The 17,868-nt window shown below is 35.1% G+C and overlaps 1 protein-coding gene across 2 annotated transcripts in view; it reads left to right on the forward strand.

The window, feature by feature from the left end:
• Positions 1–17,868, forward strand: part of LOC143255596 (tetratricopeptide repeat protein 28-like) — a 106,421-nt gene that overhangs the window by 21,045 nt on the left and 67,508 nt on the right. For both annotated transcript variants that reach the window (XR_013030739.1, XM_076511478.1), the window contains exon 2: positions 7,802–8,059. Coding sequence is in view for 1 of the 2 variants with exons in the window: in XM_076511478.1 (XP_076367593.1) it covers positions 7,802–8,059 (258 nt within the window). In the remaining variant the exon portion in view is untranslated. The remainder of the gene's footprint in view (positions 1–7,801; positions 8,060–17,868) is intronic.

Raw genomic sequence — 17,868 nt, forward strand, 5'->3', positions numbered from 1 at the left:
GATCTGTTGTTTGCCTATTTTTCTGGAGGCATTTTGAGATTCTGGAAGGATATTATTCAATTCGCAAAAATGGAGGAGACGGTTGGAGATAATTCTCTCCATCAGTTTGCCAAGGCAGCTTAACAGACTGATGGGGTGGAAATTATCTGGATTTGTTCTATTAGTTTGTTTCTTAGGGATCGTTGTTATGATGGCTTTTTTCCACTTGTCAGGGTAGTATCCGGTCGCTACTGAAATGTTCATGATATTTGTGAGGTGTTGTAACAGGAGAGTGGAGCTTTTTTTCAGAATAATATTTGGTATTTGGTCATGTCCGGGGAAAGTGTTCTTCAAGTTTTTGATATTAATTTTTTAGTTCGGTTATGGTTATTTTTCTATTGATTGAACTTGAGTATGCTTCTAGTGTCTCACCAGGGAATCGTGGTGAGAATGAAGCTTGGTTTGTATTTATGAAGTTGTTGACATGGTGTTGGTGTTGTGTGTCAAAATCTATTGAGTTTAGGTCGCTAAATGAGGATTTGTAGTAGTCAGCTAATAAGTCAGCTTTCTCTACGTCCGTCCTTGCGATTTTACTGTTGTGTGTGATATGTTGTAGCATGTGATTTGTGTTTTTCTCTGAAGCAATACTCTTGAATTTTTTCCAGAATTCTTTTGGATTGTTCTTGGTTTTTTCTAAGTTTTTACAGAAGTTTTACCAATTATTTACTCTTGCTTTTTTAATTTCTTGTTTAATTTTTTTATTTGTTCTATTGATTTCTGTTTTAATGTGTGGATCGTGGATCTTTCAAACGATCATTCCGTTCCCATTTATACAGATGGTTCCAAATTAGGTAATTCAGTGGGATCTGCTATGGTTTGCTGTGGTTCTGTGGTTGCATGCAGAATCCCCTCTACAGCTTCTGTGTTCACTCCTGAACTGTATGACATTTCTCTTGCCCTGGATTATATTGAAACAAAGCAGTACTTCAACTGCACTATTTATACTGACTCACTTAGTTCTCTACTGGCCCTGGAATCACTTCACGTTGGTTTACACCCTGTTCTCGCTGATATTCAAAATCGACTGGCCCATTTCTCATTAAAATATACTTCTATCCAGTTTTTCTGGATACCAGGCCACATTGGTATTTGCAGGAACGAGCTTGCAGACACGGCAGCTAAATCTATCTGCTCCGGCACTATCACCACTGTGCCTATTCCGTACATGGACTATGGTCTTGTATTCAAGGCTCGGCTCCATGCTAGCTGGCAGTCCACTTGGAGTGAGCAATGCGACAACAAGCTTTTTCACATAAAACCCTTTATTGGGCTTTGGCCATCTAGCTTCCGTAAGGTTCGGAAGGAGGAAGTTGTTCTAACTAGACTATGCATTGGTCACAGTTTTTTAACTCATTGTTTTCTTTTATCTGGAACTGATGCACCAGTGTGTAGTTTGTGTAACACACAAATCACTATAAGCCACATTTTACTTTCTTACCATCGTTACGATTCTCAACGACGGCATTATTTTAACCATGTTTTTTTCCCAGGGTTTATTTGTAACATTGGACAGTGTTATTGGTGATGGTGACACTGCCCACCTTGATAAAGTTTTTAGTTTTTTAATGGCCATTAATCTTTTTAATCTCATTTAAGTGTTGAATATTTATTCATTACACATTTTAAATTGTGGTTCCTTTTTTACAGTTTAAATCACTCTCATTCAATTTGACATTGGAATATGGCCAGAACATTAAATTACTCCACACCAGGACTGGAAAGGCCAATTTCAGGTGACTAACGCTCCTGTTTGAACTATCCATTTGAACTATTCGTTAGTCATCCTGGCGAGTTGTTATTACACTTTTGCTGCATGTCATTTAATAGTTTTATTACTTTACCTTTTAGTACTCGCCATAATGACACATAACCCGGGACCAGGACTGGAAAGACCAACTTCAGGTGACTGACGGTGGTTCTTATACTTACCTGTTAGTTTTCCTGGCGGGTTATGATCATTACCATTCTGCTACGGGAAGTCCTTTACAACTTTGTAGACTGGATATCAACATTGGTTTTACGCCATTTTACGTTTTAATTGCTGTTTTGTTTTTACCTTCATTTACTTTTACACATTTTACTCCATTTACTTTACTTTTACCTTTTTACTGGACATTTAGCTACTCATTATTATGATTTTGCTATATGTCTTTTAAAACTTTTATTATTTTACATTTTGATAATTGCTTCTATGACACATAACCCGGAACCAGGACTGGAAAGGCCAACTTCAGGTGACTGATGGTGGTTCTTGAACTTACCTGTTAGTCTTCCTGGCGAGTTATGATCATTACCATTTTGCTAGAGTAAGTAGTTTACAACTTCTTTGACTCTGCTTTCTCTCTTAACATTGTAGAATAGGTGTCAAAATTGGTTTTATGCTTTTTCTGTTTTTCAATGATGTTTTGTTTTACCTTCATTTCCTTTCATGTATTTTATTACATTTACTTTATTTTTACCTTTTTACCAGACATTTGGCACAGATAGCCTAGCTGCTTTGTGCCATAAAACACTGAATCAATCAATCAATAACACATCTGATATTCCATTGCCATCCCCAGAATCATTCTCCTTCTCTTCATTAGTGCTTCCCTCTCATTCAGAGATACACTTATTTCTCAGATGACTTCTGGCATTTGGACCCAGGATAAGAGTTCATGCTTCATCAGTACTATCAGACTTCTCACTGTTTCTTATTTTTAAAAATTACTTGATCATGGTCTATTATGGCAATTCCACAGTCATTTCTTTTTACTTTTGGAATTGGACCTTCTCTTTTAGGCTCATTCCTATTAAATTCATCTTGCTGCTTGTCATGTGCCAAGAGCTATGAACCTTACCACACACTGCCTTTTGTGGCCAGACTGTTATACCTATAGAGTTGATTTTCCATGCCCAAATCTTCCATTGCTTCACTCCTGATTGGGTATGACTCTCATGGTCACTGTTTCCACCCCTCACAGGCTCCCTCTCTTCTGGTGACCTGTTCCTTATCTTTCAGCTCTGACTGTTGATGATCTAAATTTTTTTCCATATTCCTCTTTCAGGTCCTCACTTTGATACACAACACTTCTTGAGTTCTCCTAGTGTTACTTCTTTGAGTGGCTCAGCCTTATTTCCATTGTTTTTATGCTTAGAATTCAGAGTCTCCTAACCTTCTCTGTCTGTTGTTTCCTCTATACTGCTTCAATCTCATATATTCATTTGTAATCAAGGGATATTCTCTCTCCATCTTCACATGTGGAATTTGTTCAGTACATCATTAATTAGGTCAGACTTTTTGATTGTGTAGCCTTTTGGTGGTTACATTGCTATTATATTTCCACTTTGTTTTTTTCCAGTATCAGTAGCTGGTCTTTCATCAATGATTCATTCATCACTTCTTTCCTCCCAGCTGTCCTCTTGTAAACCATATTTTGCCCTTTTTATTTGACTGTTCAACCATGGTTTATCAGTTTCCACCATTGTTTGTTCTTGGGCAACATTATCCACCATGCTTCATCAATCCTGGTACCACAGAATGTCTTTTTCCACCCTTTCTCTCTCCACTCTATTTTTATGTCCTTTGCATACCTATTCACCCAACCCCCATGCATGTTTGGAACTGTAATGTAGAGTTGCATATTCTCATGTATGCTGTATTTGAATCATTGGCTCTTGCACTTTGTACCATCTTTTCCTCAAAACTTGTTTCCTCCTCCTCATTGTATGTGGTCACCATTGTTTGAATGTCAACACTATTGATGCTTCTCATGTCCTCTTCCACCATACATGTATACTTTTCTGTCCAGCCTGGTCTTTCCATCTTAAGTCTTCTGCTGTTCATGAAGGTATCTGTACTTTCTTTTCAATCTCTCCTCCTTTTGTCTTTCATATCTATGATATTATTTAGATCTGGATTGGCTCCAATTACCTCTTTGGTGTTATTTATTACAGATTTCTCCATTTTGGGGTCCTCAACATCATCTATTCCTACCCATGTTTTTTACCGTTAATGAATAGGTCTGTTAGTGCCTCTTGTTGATATATTTTTCCATGAATTTAGATGCTCACAGATTAACCTGTCTCACTTTATTGCTTCCTATCTTCACTAAGCCTTGGTTTAGATGCTACAGGCAGATATTTGCTGACTCCTATATTTGTCACACATTATCTTAATCAGCTGAATGTTTTGTCTCCTGCTGGATTTTGACTTACCCCAGTTGCTATTCTTCAATCATTCCATCATTTTTTTGAAATGGCTAAGTATGTTTCCTTTCTTTTTTTTTTCCTTTCATCACTGAGGATCCAACCAAGTGGTTAGTGTTGCCTCCCAGGGTATGTGTATTTTCAAAAATCCCATTGGGCCAGGGGCAATAAAAAAGGCTTCAACCATCTGTGCTGGCTCTGCTACTGCCTATTACAAGTGGGGTGTTCTACAAAACCACTTGAGGTGTACAAACTTATTGAATTATCCAATCCAGATAATATCAATTGTTTGAACTGACATGGAAAAAGCTATCACCAACAAAGTAATACCCCACTTCTTTGGTTTGAGATGCTCATTTTAAAAATATGGTATTGCAGTCACCCTTTGCACTGTCTCCAGTAAAACACCTTTCTGGCTAATAGTTCATTTGGGGAACTACATTTCTCCATGCCTCCCTTATGCAGATTCTATTTTCCTCTTCAAGTGAATCACTGGAAACTTGCTAATTATCATTTCCTAGCCACTGTGTTGGTGGACCATGCTCACTAGTTAGGTTAGTATGATATGATGAGAAATACAGTGGTGTTAACATTGTCAGTGTAGTCTATATTACCCCGATCATAACTAATTTGTCCTTCTTCTGCAGCCAGTCTGTACAATAGAGTCAAGGAGGACACAAGCTGTATGGTCTGATTGCACCCTAACCATATGACACATATTGGCTTGCTGACCACTTATGTGCAGGTGTTTGGTCAGTCATGATTACATTTTCACCATCCCTGTGACACTTCAGGTTTTTCACCTTTCTCTTCCTTTCATCTCAAGCAAAGAATATACTTTAGTTGAGACAAGATATGGTGCTTTATGGGCATGTCCATATGGAGACCTTGCTATTTAATGTTACTCCCTAAACTTTTTGGAGGGAGCTCCTTTAGGTTTACATTTGTGTACTGGCTTTTCTACCACTTCAATGTGTGATTTTTAGCACTTCTGTATATTTAGGTGAGTTGTCATTTTGCAAGCTAACATTTTCCTAATCTAAAAATATATTTCTGATAGATGCTTATCTCCATATATTCTCATGCATGCTTTGCACTTCTGATGTTTCTTTTTTCTTTCCTTATCTGAAAATGAGATTATTGCTAATCCAAGTGCATAGGATGGAAATTACTATGCATTGAGTTTGTGTAACCTTCCTGTTTTTGAAGGGCTGTTGTCATATGATAATGTTAACATGCATCACTACAGTTCAAATCAAACACAGATTTAGGTGGGAGTTAGCTCAAGTCTAATGGCATTTAAGAATCGTAGGCAATAATGTGAGGAACATTACATTTCTTTGTGTTGAGGTCTTTATTGGAAATATATTTCCAGATTAGGAAATTATTAATTTTCAACATTAAAGGGAAAACAAGTCCAGTGTAGTTTTGACTTCATTCGATACCAACTGGCACTACCCAATTTGGCAATGGTGAAATGGGCAATAGTAAATTATTTCAAAGGACAGGTTATCGACTGGACAGTTTGTCAAAATACAACTAGTTAAAAAATCAACTTGTGGACAGCAAATTGTCAACAATTGTGTCACGAGATGGATTTGTTATTATATTTACATTTACTTTTGGTTATACATGCATGTTTACATGTATATGTATCAGGTTTACAATGTATACAATTTATTCGTTTGTGAAGGTACAAACTCAACAGTGATGAAAACTCAGAAAATAAATTTTTACTGATTAAAATCTTGTGAAATGAGATAAAATAACAGAGAATGAAAGTATGTCAAGTTTGCAAAGTATTGAATTTATACTCCAAAAATTAACCAAATAGTAAAAGAATATAAAAGTATTGAAATTTAATGTATTTTAGATGCCTTATAGCAAAAATTAAAAATGTTGTAATAATGATTTCTTCAGTAAAAAAGCTACAGTCTTGCCAAAAAGATGCTAATTATTAATTCAAAGCCATAAGCTGGTACATTCGAAATAATATGTCAGTGAGCCTGTTGACGAGTGATAATGTTGGCAGCAAATGGGTTGTTGCCGAGTTGTCTGTCAACTAGCAATATTGCTAACAAATTGGGTGTTGCCAAGTTGACCCTGAATCACTAGTACAATTCTAATATTCCATTATGCTGATATTTGTTCTATAATTTAATTAACGGACCATATTGTATATAACGTATACCAGATGAGTTCTCTTGCAAGTCTTGTACCAGCATATGATAACTTTCTTTTAAAGTATAACTTTTAACTCATAGCTTTTTCATTTCTTAATTAATGTGAGATTTAGTAAAGTTTTGGACTAAGGATGTCATGCCCTTTCCGATGATGTATTTGTTATTGCCTAAAATAATGTCAGTTTGAAGATAGGTTGGTAGAGATCTTGATGAGTAGTAAAGCTGAATAAGGTATATGCATGGCCCATGCTTGTCATTACTAGCAAACATAAATAAAGGTAATTAAAAAAGGGCTTATAGATTAATTTACTCTAATCCTGTCTAAAAGAATTTCAAGTGCTACAGCTGTTGAGGATTTCCACTTGTTTTTTTATATTTTTACTACACCAGTATCTCCTCATATAGAAACTATCATGCATTTAATTCATACTTCACCATCCATTGTATTGAAAATACTCTCTCACTCACCTAAAAAGACTTCAGAATTCAGAAAGGAGTTTCACCAGAGTTATCATTTTTCAACATCCAGGTTATCATCAGCAGCTTTAAAATATTGCTGCTTAAGTATCTAATATCTATTTAAATTGCTGATATTAATACTGAATAACAATGGCCTCAAATTATGGATAATACTATCAAGACAACTTGCACAAATTTTAATATTTTGTACCTAGTAAAACACACCTGACATCATAAGGTAAAACATTGTAAGTAAATTAAACACGTTTTGTTTTTTAAACTCTTGATGTCTTCATTAAAAAGATGTAAACTTCCAATCCAAAAACTAAAAAATTGATGAGGGAAAGAAAAATGTTTCATAACATATGGTTTGTTAAATGTCATTTCTAAAGTCCTTCTCTCAGTTACTCTTGACAATAGATGTGGAACAGTCTTTCCTTATCTTCATGTCTGTAAATTCTTAACTATATCTATATATCTGATTATTGGTGGACCAAGTTAAAAGGTTCCATCATTTTAAAATTAATTTCTATTTAAGTGTTTGAAACTTTTGAAAAGGTTGGAGGTTTTGTGTGGTGTTTAATGTTCTTAATCTCTGCCCAAAAAAATTTTATGTTCCCATACATTTTCACTTTTCAGTGTATTTGCAATAATGGTTTGTTATATTTAATAGCTAGTAGGTGAGAACATAAAAAATATTTGGGCTCAACAGATATTAAGCTTTGAATATGTTTGTGTAATTACAGTTTGAGTTGTTTTCCTTAAAAGAAAAAAAAAGAAAAAATGTTGGATTTAAAAACATAAGCTAATCTATTGGTAATGAAAATACACTGTTGGCAGTAATGCTTAAAACGTTTAAAGCTCAGCTGTTCTAAACTTTGAGGTCATTATAGAAATATATTATAAATATTTGCCCTTTTTTTTTTTATAAGCTGAAAGCAGACTCTGAAACTGAAGACAGCTCTTCAAATAAAGCTCTTTTTTTGGAAAAAGTTAGACAGTCTAATGCAGCTTGCCAGAATGGGGATTTCAGTGCTGCTGTTAAACTTTACACTGAAGCTATTAGTTTGGATCCAACAAACCATGTTCTTTACAGCAATCGATCAGCTGCGTATGTCAAAATTGGCAAATATGGTCGTGCACTACAGGATGCCATCAAAGCTCGAGAACTTAACCAAAAATGGCCAAAGGTAGGAACAACATTGTATAAGGGAGAATTCTCGTCTTTTTATAAAGTGATTATTTTGAAGTTGTAATGATGTTAACTAGAAATAAAATTAACTAAAAATTTAACTAATTATTAAGGGCATGGCATAACTCAAAAATTACATTTTGTTAAAGTAGTTTGCAAATGAAAACTGAAATACAATATGTATGATTATTCTTTTATCAGATATGTTGCCATAGTTTTATTTTTAACTTTGATGTCTGTATTAATGTTAGTTAGAGGGATTTTTGGCATAATGTGATGCGATTATAGCTCAAAGTCTAGAATTTTTGTAATGTTTATAAATTATTTAAGGAATAAAAAATGCTTATTTCACTAGTACACAAGAAGATTGGTTATTAACTTAGTGGCTTTTCTGGTCAGTCCATCTGTTACTGCCAGCCTGTAACGAATTAACTTGAGTTTTGTGAATATTGAATTTTGTTTCAACAAAGAAACAGAGATACAACAAAGTGCAGTAATTGGAATTTTTATATTAGTGCCTATTGTAAACTTATTCCTGTCAGTGAGCAGTATTTAAGCTGTCATGTTATAGAATTTCATTTCAAGATGTAAGATGTTTTTATTATTATTAAATTGTTTGGACTTTATTTTCTTCACCCAACTAAATACTTCATAACAACTCGTCCAACAATAGGAATCATTAAATTAGAATGTGGTGTATTGCACTTTTTTGTGTGTGTGCATGTCTGTTATGTATATATTTTGTTTTGTTTAGTATTGTACATCTGTGTGTACAATATCGTCAACACTTTTGAGAGATATTACAACAGGCAATCACTGTCAAGACCTTTGAATTATAACTGTATCATTTAACCCAGACCTGGATAATGTAGCATACTTTGTCTTTCTGAAGAATTTTAGTAAGGTGCCACATAGGATACTTCCTCTGAAGATTGGATCTGTTGGAGTAAAAGATTAACTAATTAAATGGATTTAAGTTGGTTTAGTATTATTGGGAACAAAATCACAATGGATTAACATTATGTGTGGTGTACCTGAGTATTCTCTGCCAAGTCCTTTCCTATTTCTCATTATTATTAGTAATATAGATAATGGAATAACCAGTAAATTAAGTAAATCTTTAATGGCTATTAAATTAAAAACTGTTTTAGATTGTACTAAGATGCTGTAGTTTTTTACAGAGATTTTAAACTCTTTCATAAGATGAGCTAACATTTAGCAGATGCTATTTAATGATGAAAAGTTATTCATATTAGACTTGTGACTTTTCCATGTATTTGCAAATTTCTGTGTTTTGACCTAGTGCAAGTCTGTTAATTGTAAAAGTGTTCCAAAGAACATAAAATCATAGATCAAAAAATATTTTTCTAAAGCCATAAAATATTAATATGTCAAGTTATACTGATTGTAAAAGGTACATAATTCTTCAAAGACAAACACATCAAAATTGGACGACAACAACGAGCATAAATCTCTGAGATGTTCAGCAACATCTCATTTGTATATTTTATTTTAAAGCATAAAATTTATGCCTTTTGAGAAAAACAAAATTTCTGGAAAGTGTAACTTAAATGGCTATTGTTGAAAGCTCAGAATCAATACTTTTTAATACATTGACAAATCAGGTAAAAACAGTGAGAATTTTTAGAGTAAAAGGTGATTGTGAGTATTAGAAAAGATACATTTGTATATCTCTTTCCAAACATATCTGAAAATACATTTCCAAGCAATTCTTCAATACTATTACAAATTAACTAATTTCAGATTTTTGAAGAGGAAGCTGTATATAATAGTAAGGAAAAAGACTTGACATAGTTATTCCAATATGACACCTTACTCTCTCAAGATGGATTCTTGTAAATGGTGAGGGAACTTTCAGCTTGCCTCATGTGGGAACTGAACATTCACTTGTGTATTTGCCGTGTGTGGTGACTCATGAAGGGGAGGAGAGTATTCTGGTGGTTGAGGGGTCCAACTCTAACACAACACTTTAGCCTTGAATTTCTGTAGACAGGTAGCCTTGGGGTGGCTCCCCAGGGTCAGTTGGCTTGTTCATTTGGGATAGGGTCAATCAGTGACTAGTGTTAGACTTTCTCAGCAAGTGTGGACATTGTGTTTGATGCTGGTGTTTGAATATAGTGCTCACAAAATCCTGACATTGCTGCAGTGTTCTTGTTTGGCATTGCAGTGCATACCTTTGTAGAGCTCCATTGGGAACAGTGGGCACTAAAATGTTCTTATTTTATTATGGATAACCCCATTTGTGAAGAAAAGAAAATTGAAAAAAACAACAACACAATAAGTGGTAAGTGGCCACAAAGAGATTACTCTGTTCAACAATTACCATCACATTTGGGTTCTGCACCTAGATTTCTCATTTTGCATTCATTAGAGAAATTCTTAGGGCAGATGTCTCCTTTTTTATTCAGTAAGGATTAGAGAGGCTTGCTGGCTCCACCCAAATGTCTCCAGAGCATATCTTTGTTACTGTCTTTAGGAATTCAGGGTAGCATGGGGAGTAACATTGATGGATATATCCCCAGTGCTCTTCAAATTCAGGAAGAGTTATTGTTAAGAGGAACTTAAAGAACATTCCCAAGTTGGAGATCCTCACTGGATGTTCCAGCCAATACATTTTTGTGGCATGCTAAATCTCCACTCACAAAGATGGAATTATGCTGCCTACTAATTCTTCTGATTTTGAGATTTATATCACCACATCCACCTGCCACAGTTATCTGAACTGAAAAATATGGCTGTACATTCCCAGCCCCCTCAGATGTTTCCAGTGTCAGTAGTTCGGTCACTTGAAGACATCATGTCATGATTCTTTTAATATGTGCTTGTTGTGGTGGCAAAGACCATGATCCCCACAAGTGTGAGTGGAGAAGAAAGATGTGCAATGTTTTAAGACTGGACAATATCTTCTACCCATAGGCTTGGAAGTTATTGTCCCCCACTCCATCTCAGACATATGCTGATGCATTCACTTTCACTGCTACACTGGAAGTGCAGACAGATCTCTCCATGCCTCCAACAGAATTATTTGTAAAGCATCTGAAGAGTCTTTAGTTTTCCAAGGTTAAAAGAGTTGACAAGCCTGTCTTCTATCGTTGTCCCTGTCACTCCTTCTGGTGGTTCCCCAGGTCCACCTCCTTTGGGTCTTAGTTCAGGTGTTTTCTCTGACTGTATGATGCAGAACAATTATTCGTTCACGCCTTCAATCATTGGAATCTTTGTCCACAGACAGAACCTTGTCTACTCGATCTGGGGCAGGATCCATAGAGGTTGATAATGTTCTTCCAATAAAGAAAAAAAAATGTGGTCAAAAACATAAGGGTTCTCTACCCAATTCTTCTCAACCTAAATATAAATGGCTACTTTGATACAATGGTACTGTCAAGGTTTACATTTGAATATAGATGGCATTAAGGATTTGATTGATTCTTATCATCCTGTGTCTCTCTCCTCACAAAAAACGTTTCTAAAGCCTGCTGCTGTAGTCACCTTTTGGTAGTTTACTTTATATGGAAATGAGAGGTTGTGTGGTGAATGAGTGCGTGGATGGGTAGCACTACTGGTCGATCAGCCTGTGCCCACCTGTTTTTGCTACTCGATATCACCTTGGAGGCCATACCCATCCCCTTGTTTCTTTGGGTTGTACCATCACTGTTTGTGCTTTCTACCTATCTTCTGGAGCGATCTATAATCAATGAGACTAATCTTAAGGGATTATAATGTACATAATCCCCTTTAGAGTGGTGCTGATATTGATGAGAGAAGTTGTACTGTAGAGTGTATGCTCTAGAATTGCAACCTATACTATACTACAGCTATACTGGTTCCTATACTTATTTTTATGCACCTAGTAAGTCTTACTGCTATAGATCTCAATAGATGACTGAGTGGCAGCAGTGACTGACTATATTGTCCAGGCAACTTGTTCAGTGTATTCCTAAAACCTGTTTTACCACAGTATGCTCATCCGTGGTGGAATCCTGCCTGCCACATGGCATGGAAGGCTCCAAAACAAACCTGGGATAACTTTCGTAGGTATCCCACAGTTTTAAGCTGCATCATTTTTCAGCAGACCTGTGCACATACTCAGCAGGTAAGATATCAAAGCCAGAAGGAATCTTGGATTAAGTACATAACTAGTATCTCTTCTACCACCATTTCCAAAGTCATACGGGACAAAATTCTGAAGGGCTGTGGGCAGTATATTTACTCCCTTCTTTCCCCCTTTTGTTCTTGCTCTTCAATAGCCAGTAAGTTTCTGATGCTCAGAGCATCACTGATACTCGGCAAAAGCTTTTCTCATGCCTCTAACCATTCTGCTTTATCACCTACCTTCTTAACAATCAAGACTTAGGCAGAATGACCTCCTCTTTCCCTTTGGGGTGATCTCCTTAGTAACTATAATTGCCCTTCTACACTGGTTAACTCAAGTTTACTCTTCATTGTTCTTGCAGTAGATCAGTTGGACCTGATGATATTTGTTATGAGATGCAAAGTTCTCTCTGTCCTGCCTTTCTTGCTATTCTTTAAGTTGTTTTTAACTGGATCTGACAGGAAGATGCTTTTCCTGAGGTTTGGCATTGGACTATTGTCCTTCCTTTTTCTAAACTCAGAAAGAATCCCAAGATTACTTCAAACTACTATCCAATTACTTTGAGCTGTCTCTGTAAGATCTTAGAAAGGATGGTTAAGGCTTGAATTGTTTTATTACTCGAATCAAACAACCTTCTCTCTCCCACCCAGCATGTGTTTTGACGACAGCACTCCACATTGGACCACATGATTAGACTTGAAACATCAGTCAGAGAAGCCTTTCTCAAGTGACAATATCTTGTTTCTGTTTTTTTTTTATCTTGAGAAGGTTTTTGACAAAATGTGGAAATTTGGCATTTTGCAAGACCTCCACTCATATGGACATTTACTCATTTTTCTCAAAAATTTGTCAGTGGACCAGTGATTCCTAGTTTGTGTGGGTTCATCACTTTCTTGTCCTTTCCAACAGGAACTTGGGGCTCTTCAGGGTTATGTATTGAGTGTCATACTTTTCATTATAAAGATTAATGTCATTACTGGACAACTCTTTCTTACACTTACAAATGGAATCTATGTCAATGGCTGACACATTTTGTTTATTGAACATCAGCTACAGTTGTCTTTAATCATTTACTAATGTGGACCACAACAAATGATTTTACCTTTTCTCTCTCTAAAACCATTTGCATGCACTTCTGCCACCAACAGGGTATTCACCCTGATTCTGAGCTCTGTGTTGGTGAAGTTGTGATTCCTGTGGTCTCAAAGACAAAATTTTTGTGGCTTATATTTAACTATAAGCTCAGTTTCTTTCTACACATCAAACAACTACAAGTCAAGTGTAAAAGGGCACTGAACATCGTCTGTGTCTTCTCTTCCACCTCTTGAGGAGCAGATTGATCTTCTATACTAAAGATCTGTTGTGCCCTCATTCAATGGAAACTGGACTATTAGTCTCTGGTCTATGGCTCTGCTGGATCCTTGGCCTTGAAGATGTTGGACCCTGTTCATCATCTGGGGTTTCACTTCTACACTTCTCAAGTTTTGAGTTTTTACACTGAATCTCATGAACCTCCTCTTCATCTCAGCTGCTAGCAACTTTTTTTAATTTTATGCTTTGAAACTTCAATCCTTACAACAGTGTCCCACCGAGAGTTGTGTCTTCCTTTCTCAGTGAGCTATAATTTTTCAGAATAGATGGTCTTCTGTTGTTTCTTTTGGCCTTTGTATCCAGGTGCAGCTGCAGAATTGGGATTGTCTCTGGATGACATTGCTATCTCTATTGGGCAGTCCATCCCACCATGGTGTATTACCATCCTTAAGTGTGACCTTTCTTTTTGTTGTTTTTTTTCTGTTAACTGTATTCCATATTAACATAATGGTTTTACTTAGCCCTTTCCATTCAAACATGGCTTCTCTATTGCTAGAATCACCTGGAAAAGGACACATTTTTTAATTAATGTGTGCTTACCCATGACTTATCTGTAGGACTTTTCTGTGGCTTTATTTTTATATAAACAGTTTTTGCAGATATTCCCAACTCTGTAATTATGGGTGAAGACTGCTCATCATTACTTCTCCCTTACATCCTCTAGTTCAACTGTTACATGGATGACTGGGTGCTATCAGATATCTCAGGAGAATAACCAGTTGTTTCTTTGAAAGGTGGCTTGTGTGGGTTGGCTTATCAAATTGGAGAAGACCTTTTCTCTTCTGACCCAGAACCTTCTTTAATAGGTTGGAGAACCTTTCTGGATACACAGGAGATACCAGGTGGTTTTTGGTTGTTCAGTTAGTGTCTATGTACATCAATATACTGGAGCTACTTGTTCCTTATACTCTGCATCATTTTCTGTCTTTAGTTCTTGCACTATGAGGTTGGTTAAATTGACTGACCTTGTAACCACTTTGTACTCATTGTATTTCTATAATTTCTATACTATAATTTTTAATACACTGTGTGAATCTTCACCAAATTTGGCAGATTTTTAGTAAACATTACAAATCGTTTATGCACAAAAAATCAGATTTTTAATGAAGTATTTTTAGTAAAGATTTGTATGTGAATATACAGTCTTTTGTTTTTTACTATTTTGAGTAAAAGGTGACTTCTGCATTAAGATTAAAAATACTCTTTTTTTCATTTCAAAATTCTCATAGTTAATTTGTGTAATCTTTGAAATTTCCTAATTTAATTTTCAAACATGTTGTTTTCAGTAAAACATGATATTTAAACTCTTATTTCCTTTCTGTCCTGAATCTGTACAAGGTTGATCAATTTGATTGATGTCATAACCACCAAAAACATGCCTATTTTATCTTTCTAGAATTACTTCAAATTTTAATATGAAACTACACTTTTATCTTAAGTAGCTTTAAACTCCTAACAGTATATATATATATATATAATTATATTTCAATTTCATTGTTCTTTTGCTCTCTGAACTGCATCTACTATTCATACCATTATATGTTTTAAATCATTTGTAGAAACTTGCAGCTCTAATCAAACTATCAACTTATATTATGCATGAGCTACTTGAGAGCTGTTAACAAGTGTTTTTAGTGAAAAGGTATTATTATTCTTTATTTTATTATTTTACCTAATTCAACCTAAAACATTTTTTTTTTCATTTTAGCTAGTTTTGTAATCATAAATAAAGAATGCACATGGAAAACAAGAAATAAAGTTCTTATCTGAGCACTCTCTTATTTGCTGTTGCCTATTGATGACACTTAACCCAACCTTTTTATACTAATTGTATTACTGTACTAAATAATTTATTATTTAATTAAATAAAGCACTAAAGAACACATAATGATGACCTGCAAAAACAGACAATATCTCATAACGATCACAATTTTTCTGGGTTTCTACTGTGCGACAAGAAGCATTACAAATTTAGTTAAGTTATTTGAAGCGTTTCCCATGGGAATAAGGCTTGAATTGAAAGTAGAACTGACAATTTTTTTGTACAGGAGATATTTTAGTTGGTAGATGAAAACCTTGTCTTATTTATTATAAATAATAGAGTAATATATATATAATATAGTATGTATAAGAACCATTAAAACTTTAAGTTCCTTAACGAGAGTGTGAACTGAAAGTGAAATTGATAGTTCTTTTTGCAGAAAATGATCAATATTATATAATACACTATTTGATAGACTAAAATCTTGGCCTTCTATTGGTTATAAGTAATATAATACTAAATGCCAAAGACAGTTATTGACAATTTCTGAAAGAGAGTTTGTAACAAGTAGGCAAGGCAACAGAGATATGATTTTCTATTTTATGGCTGTGTAATGAAATAAGATTTAAGGCTATGAAAATTATGCTTTGTCTGAGTAATAACATCATAAGTATTAGTTTATAATAAGTTTTGCATTTTTTGGAAGAGTGGTTAATCAAGTGGAGAAGAAAGGATTTCTGGAGAGAAAATATCACAATTCTCATACTAGAGGAAATTCAGGACTTTTTTTTAACATTGCCTTATAAAATCAAAAACTTAAAATTTATTTACTAGTAAAATTTGGACTATTAACTATGTTTTTATGCCAAATTTATTTGTATAGCATGATAATAAAGTGATTAAATTTTGAAGGTAACTCACTAAAACCATCTGACATGTACCAAAAAATACACCCATGGAGAGAGAGTTAATACGAGACAAAGTGGGTCATTATCCATTCCAACAATTCAATTGTTGTATCATATATCAATTGACAAGAGAGTACACATTCATGTTTGTGTTGCTGGATGTTATAACTCTTCTTCTGGGTGTGTCATGTTCTGAGTGCTCTGAATGTTGTTGCAGATTCATTGTCTTCTCCTGATAAAGTGTTATCCTTGGTGTAGTCCCTCAGGCTTCAGTTGTTTTGGTGGCTGTGTGATCAGTGGGGTACTCTTCTTCTGGATGTATTTGCCATCCATTTCAGTGCCAAGTTCCCCCTTTTTAGTTCCTTATCCCACATTCTTTGGTTTTAGAACTGAATGCCTTCAATCAGAATTGGTTCTGCTTTTGCTTGTATACCTATCCACCTGTCTGTTTCTTTCTCTATGTTTTAACCATTATCCAGTCTACTTTGTGTCAGGTCCTTCTTGTTGCACATTTTTGACTGTCTGAACTTTGACGTGTTTCTTACCATGCTTTAATCAGCACCTCTGTTACCACTTCCACTAACCCCTCCCTCTTTTGACAATCTCAGTTAGTAGTGTATCATCACACCCCATTTTTTACATGTGCTGTTTGTCTGGTTTCTTGTGACATGACCTGAGATCTCTATATAGGTAACTTCCTTCCAGTTCTACCTATCCTTTCTTATTATTGGTGTATGAGAGAAAATGGAAGGTTTTTGCTAGTGGTCATTGTGCCATGGTTATCTCCCTTCCCATCTTTCTGTTCCTCAATTTTCTGAATCATTTACATGGCCATTTCTATTTCTTCAATTCTCATTGAGTGTTCTCCTCTCCAGTCCTCTCTCTTTTGTTTTATTTGACTCTTTCTTCCTCCAAGTTCTACACTCCTTTCTAATTGGGATCTAATTATTGTTCTTCATCCCCTTTTACCTTCCCTTCTTTTAAACTCTTGACCATTTGTTGCCTGTATCATTTGTCTCTGAAGATATATTTTTTGCTCCTTTTTTCCTATTGTCATCATAGGTGGGATGTTTTCGCCCTTGGCATATCATGTATCTTTTCTCACCATAACTATGTTCTCTTGTATCTGAAGTATGTTTTTCTTACAAGGTTGACAGCTTGTGAAGATGATATCACATTCAGCTTTATTTCCCATTTATAATCCCACTTTGATGTGTATCATCTCCTCTGTCCTGTTCATTCTTTACAAAGTTATATTGCCTGCATGGCTTCTTTCTGTGGTTTCAGTTTCCATTTATTTATCTGTTTAAACCCTTTCTTTCTTTTTGATATTTTATCTCTATCCTTTACAGGATGTATTTGCCAGCTTATTAGATTATTTTTTCTTCCTTGTCTTCCAATTTCCAGTGCTCTTTTCTCACATATATGATCTTTTTCTGCCTGCCCATTTTCAATTTTCATTGGAGAAAATCATTTAGGCAGATATGTGAACAACACCTAATACATTCATCCTCTTATTTTCACCATGTGGCCATCTCTTCATCTGGATACCAAATACAACCTATTGCCATTCTCCACATATTGGTACAACTGTGAGTGAGTAAGTTTTAATTTGTTTGTTTCCCTTTCAGTACAGCCCTTCTGGTCAGTAATAC

Source organism: Tachypleus tridentatus, chromosome 7 (genome assembly GCF_004210375.1).
Source record: "Tachypleus tridentatus isolate NWPU-2018 chromosome 7, ASM421037v1, whole genome shotgun sequence".
Taxonomy (NCBI): Eukaryota; Metazoa; Arthropoda; class Merostomata; order Xiphosura; family Limulidae; genus Tachypleus; species Tachypleus tridentatus.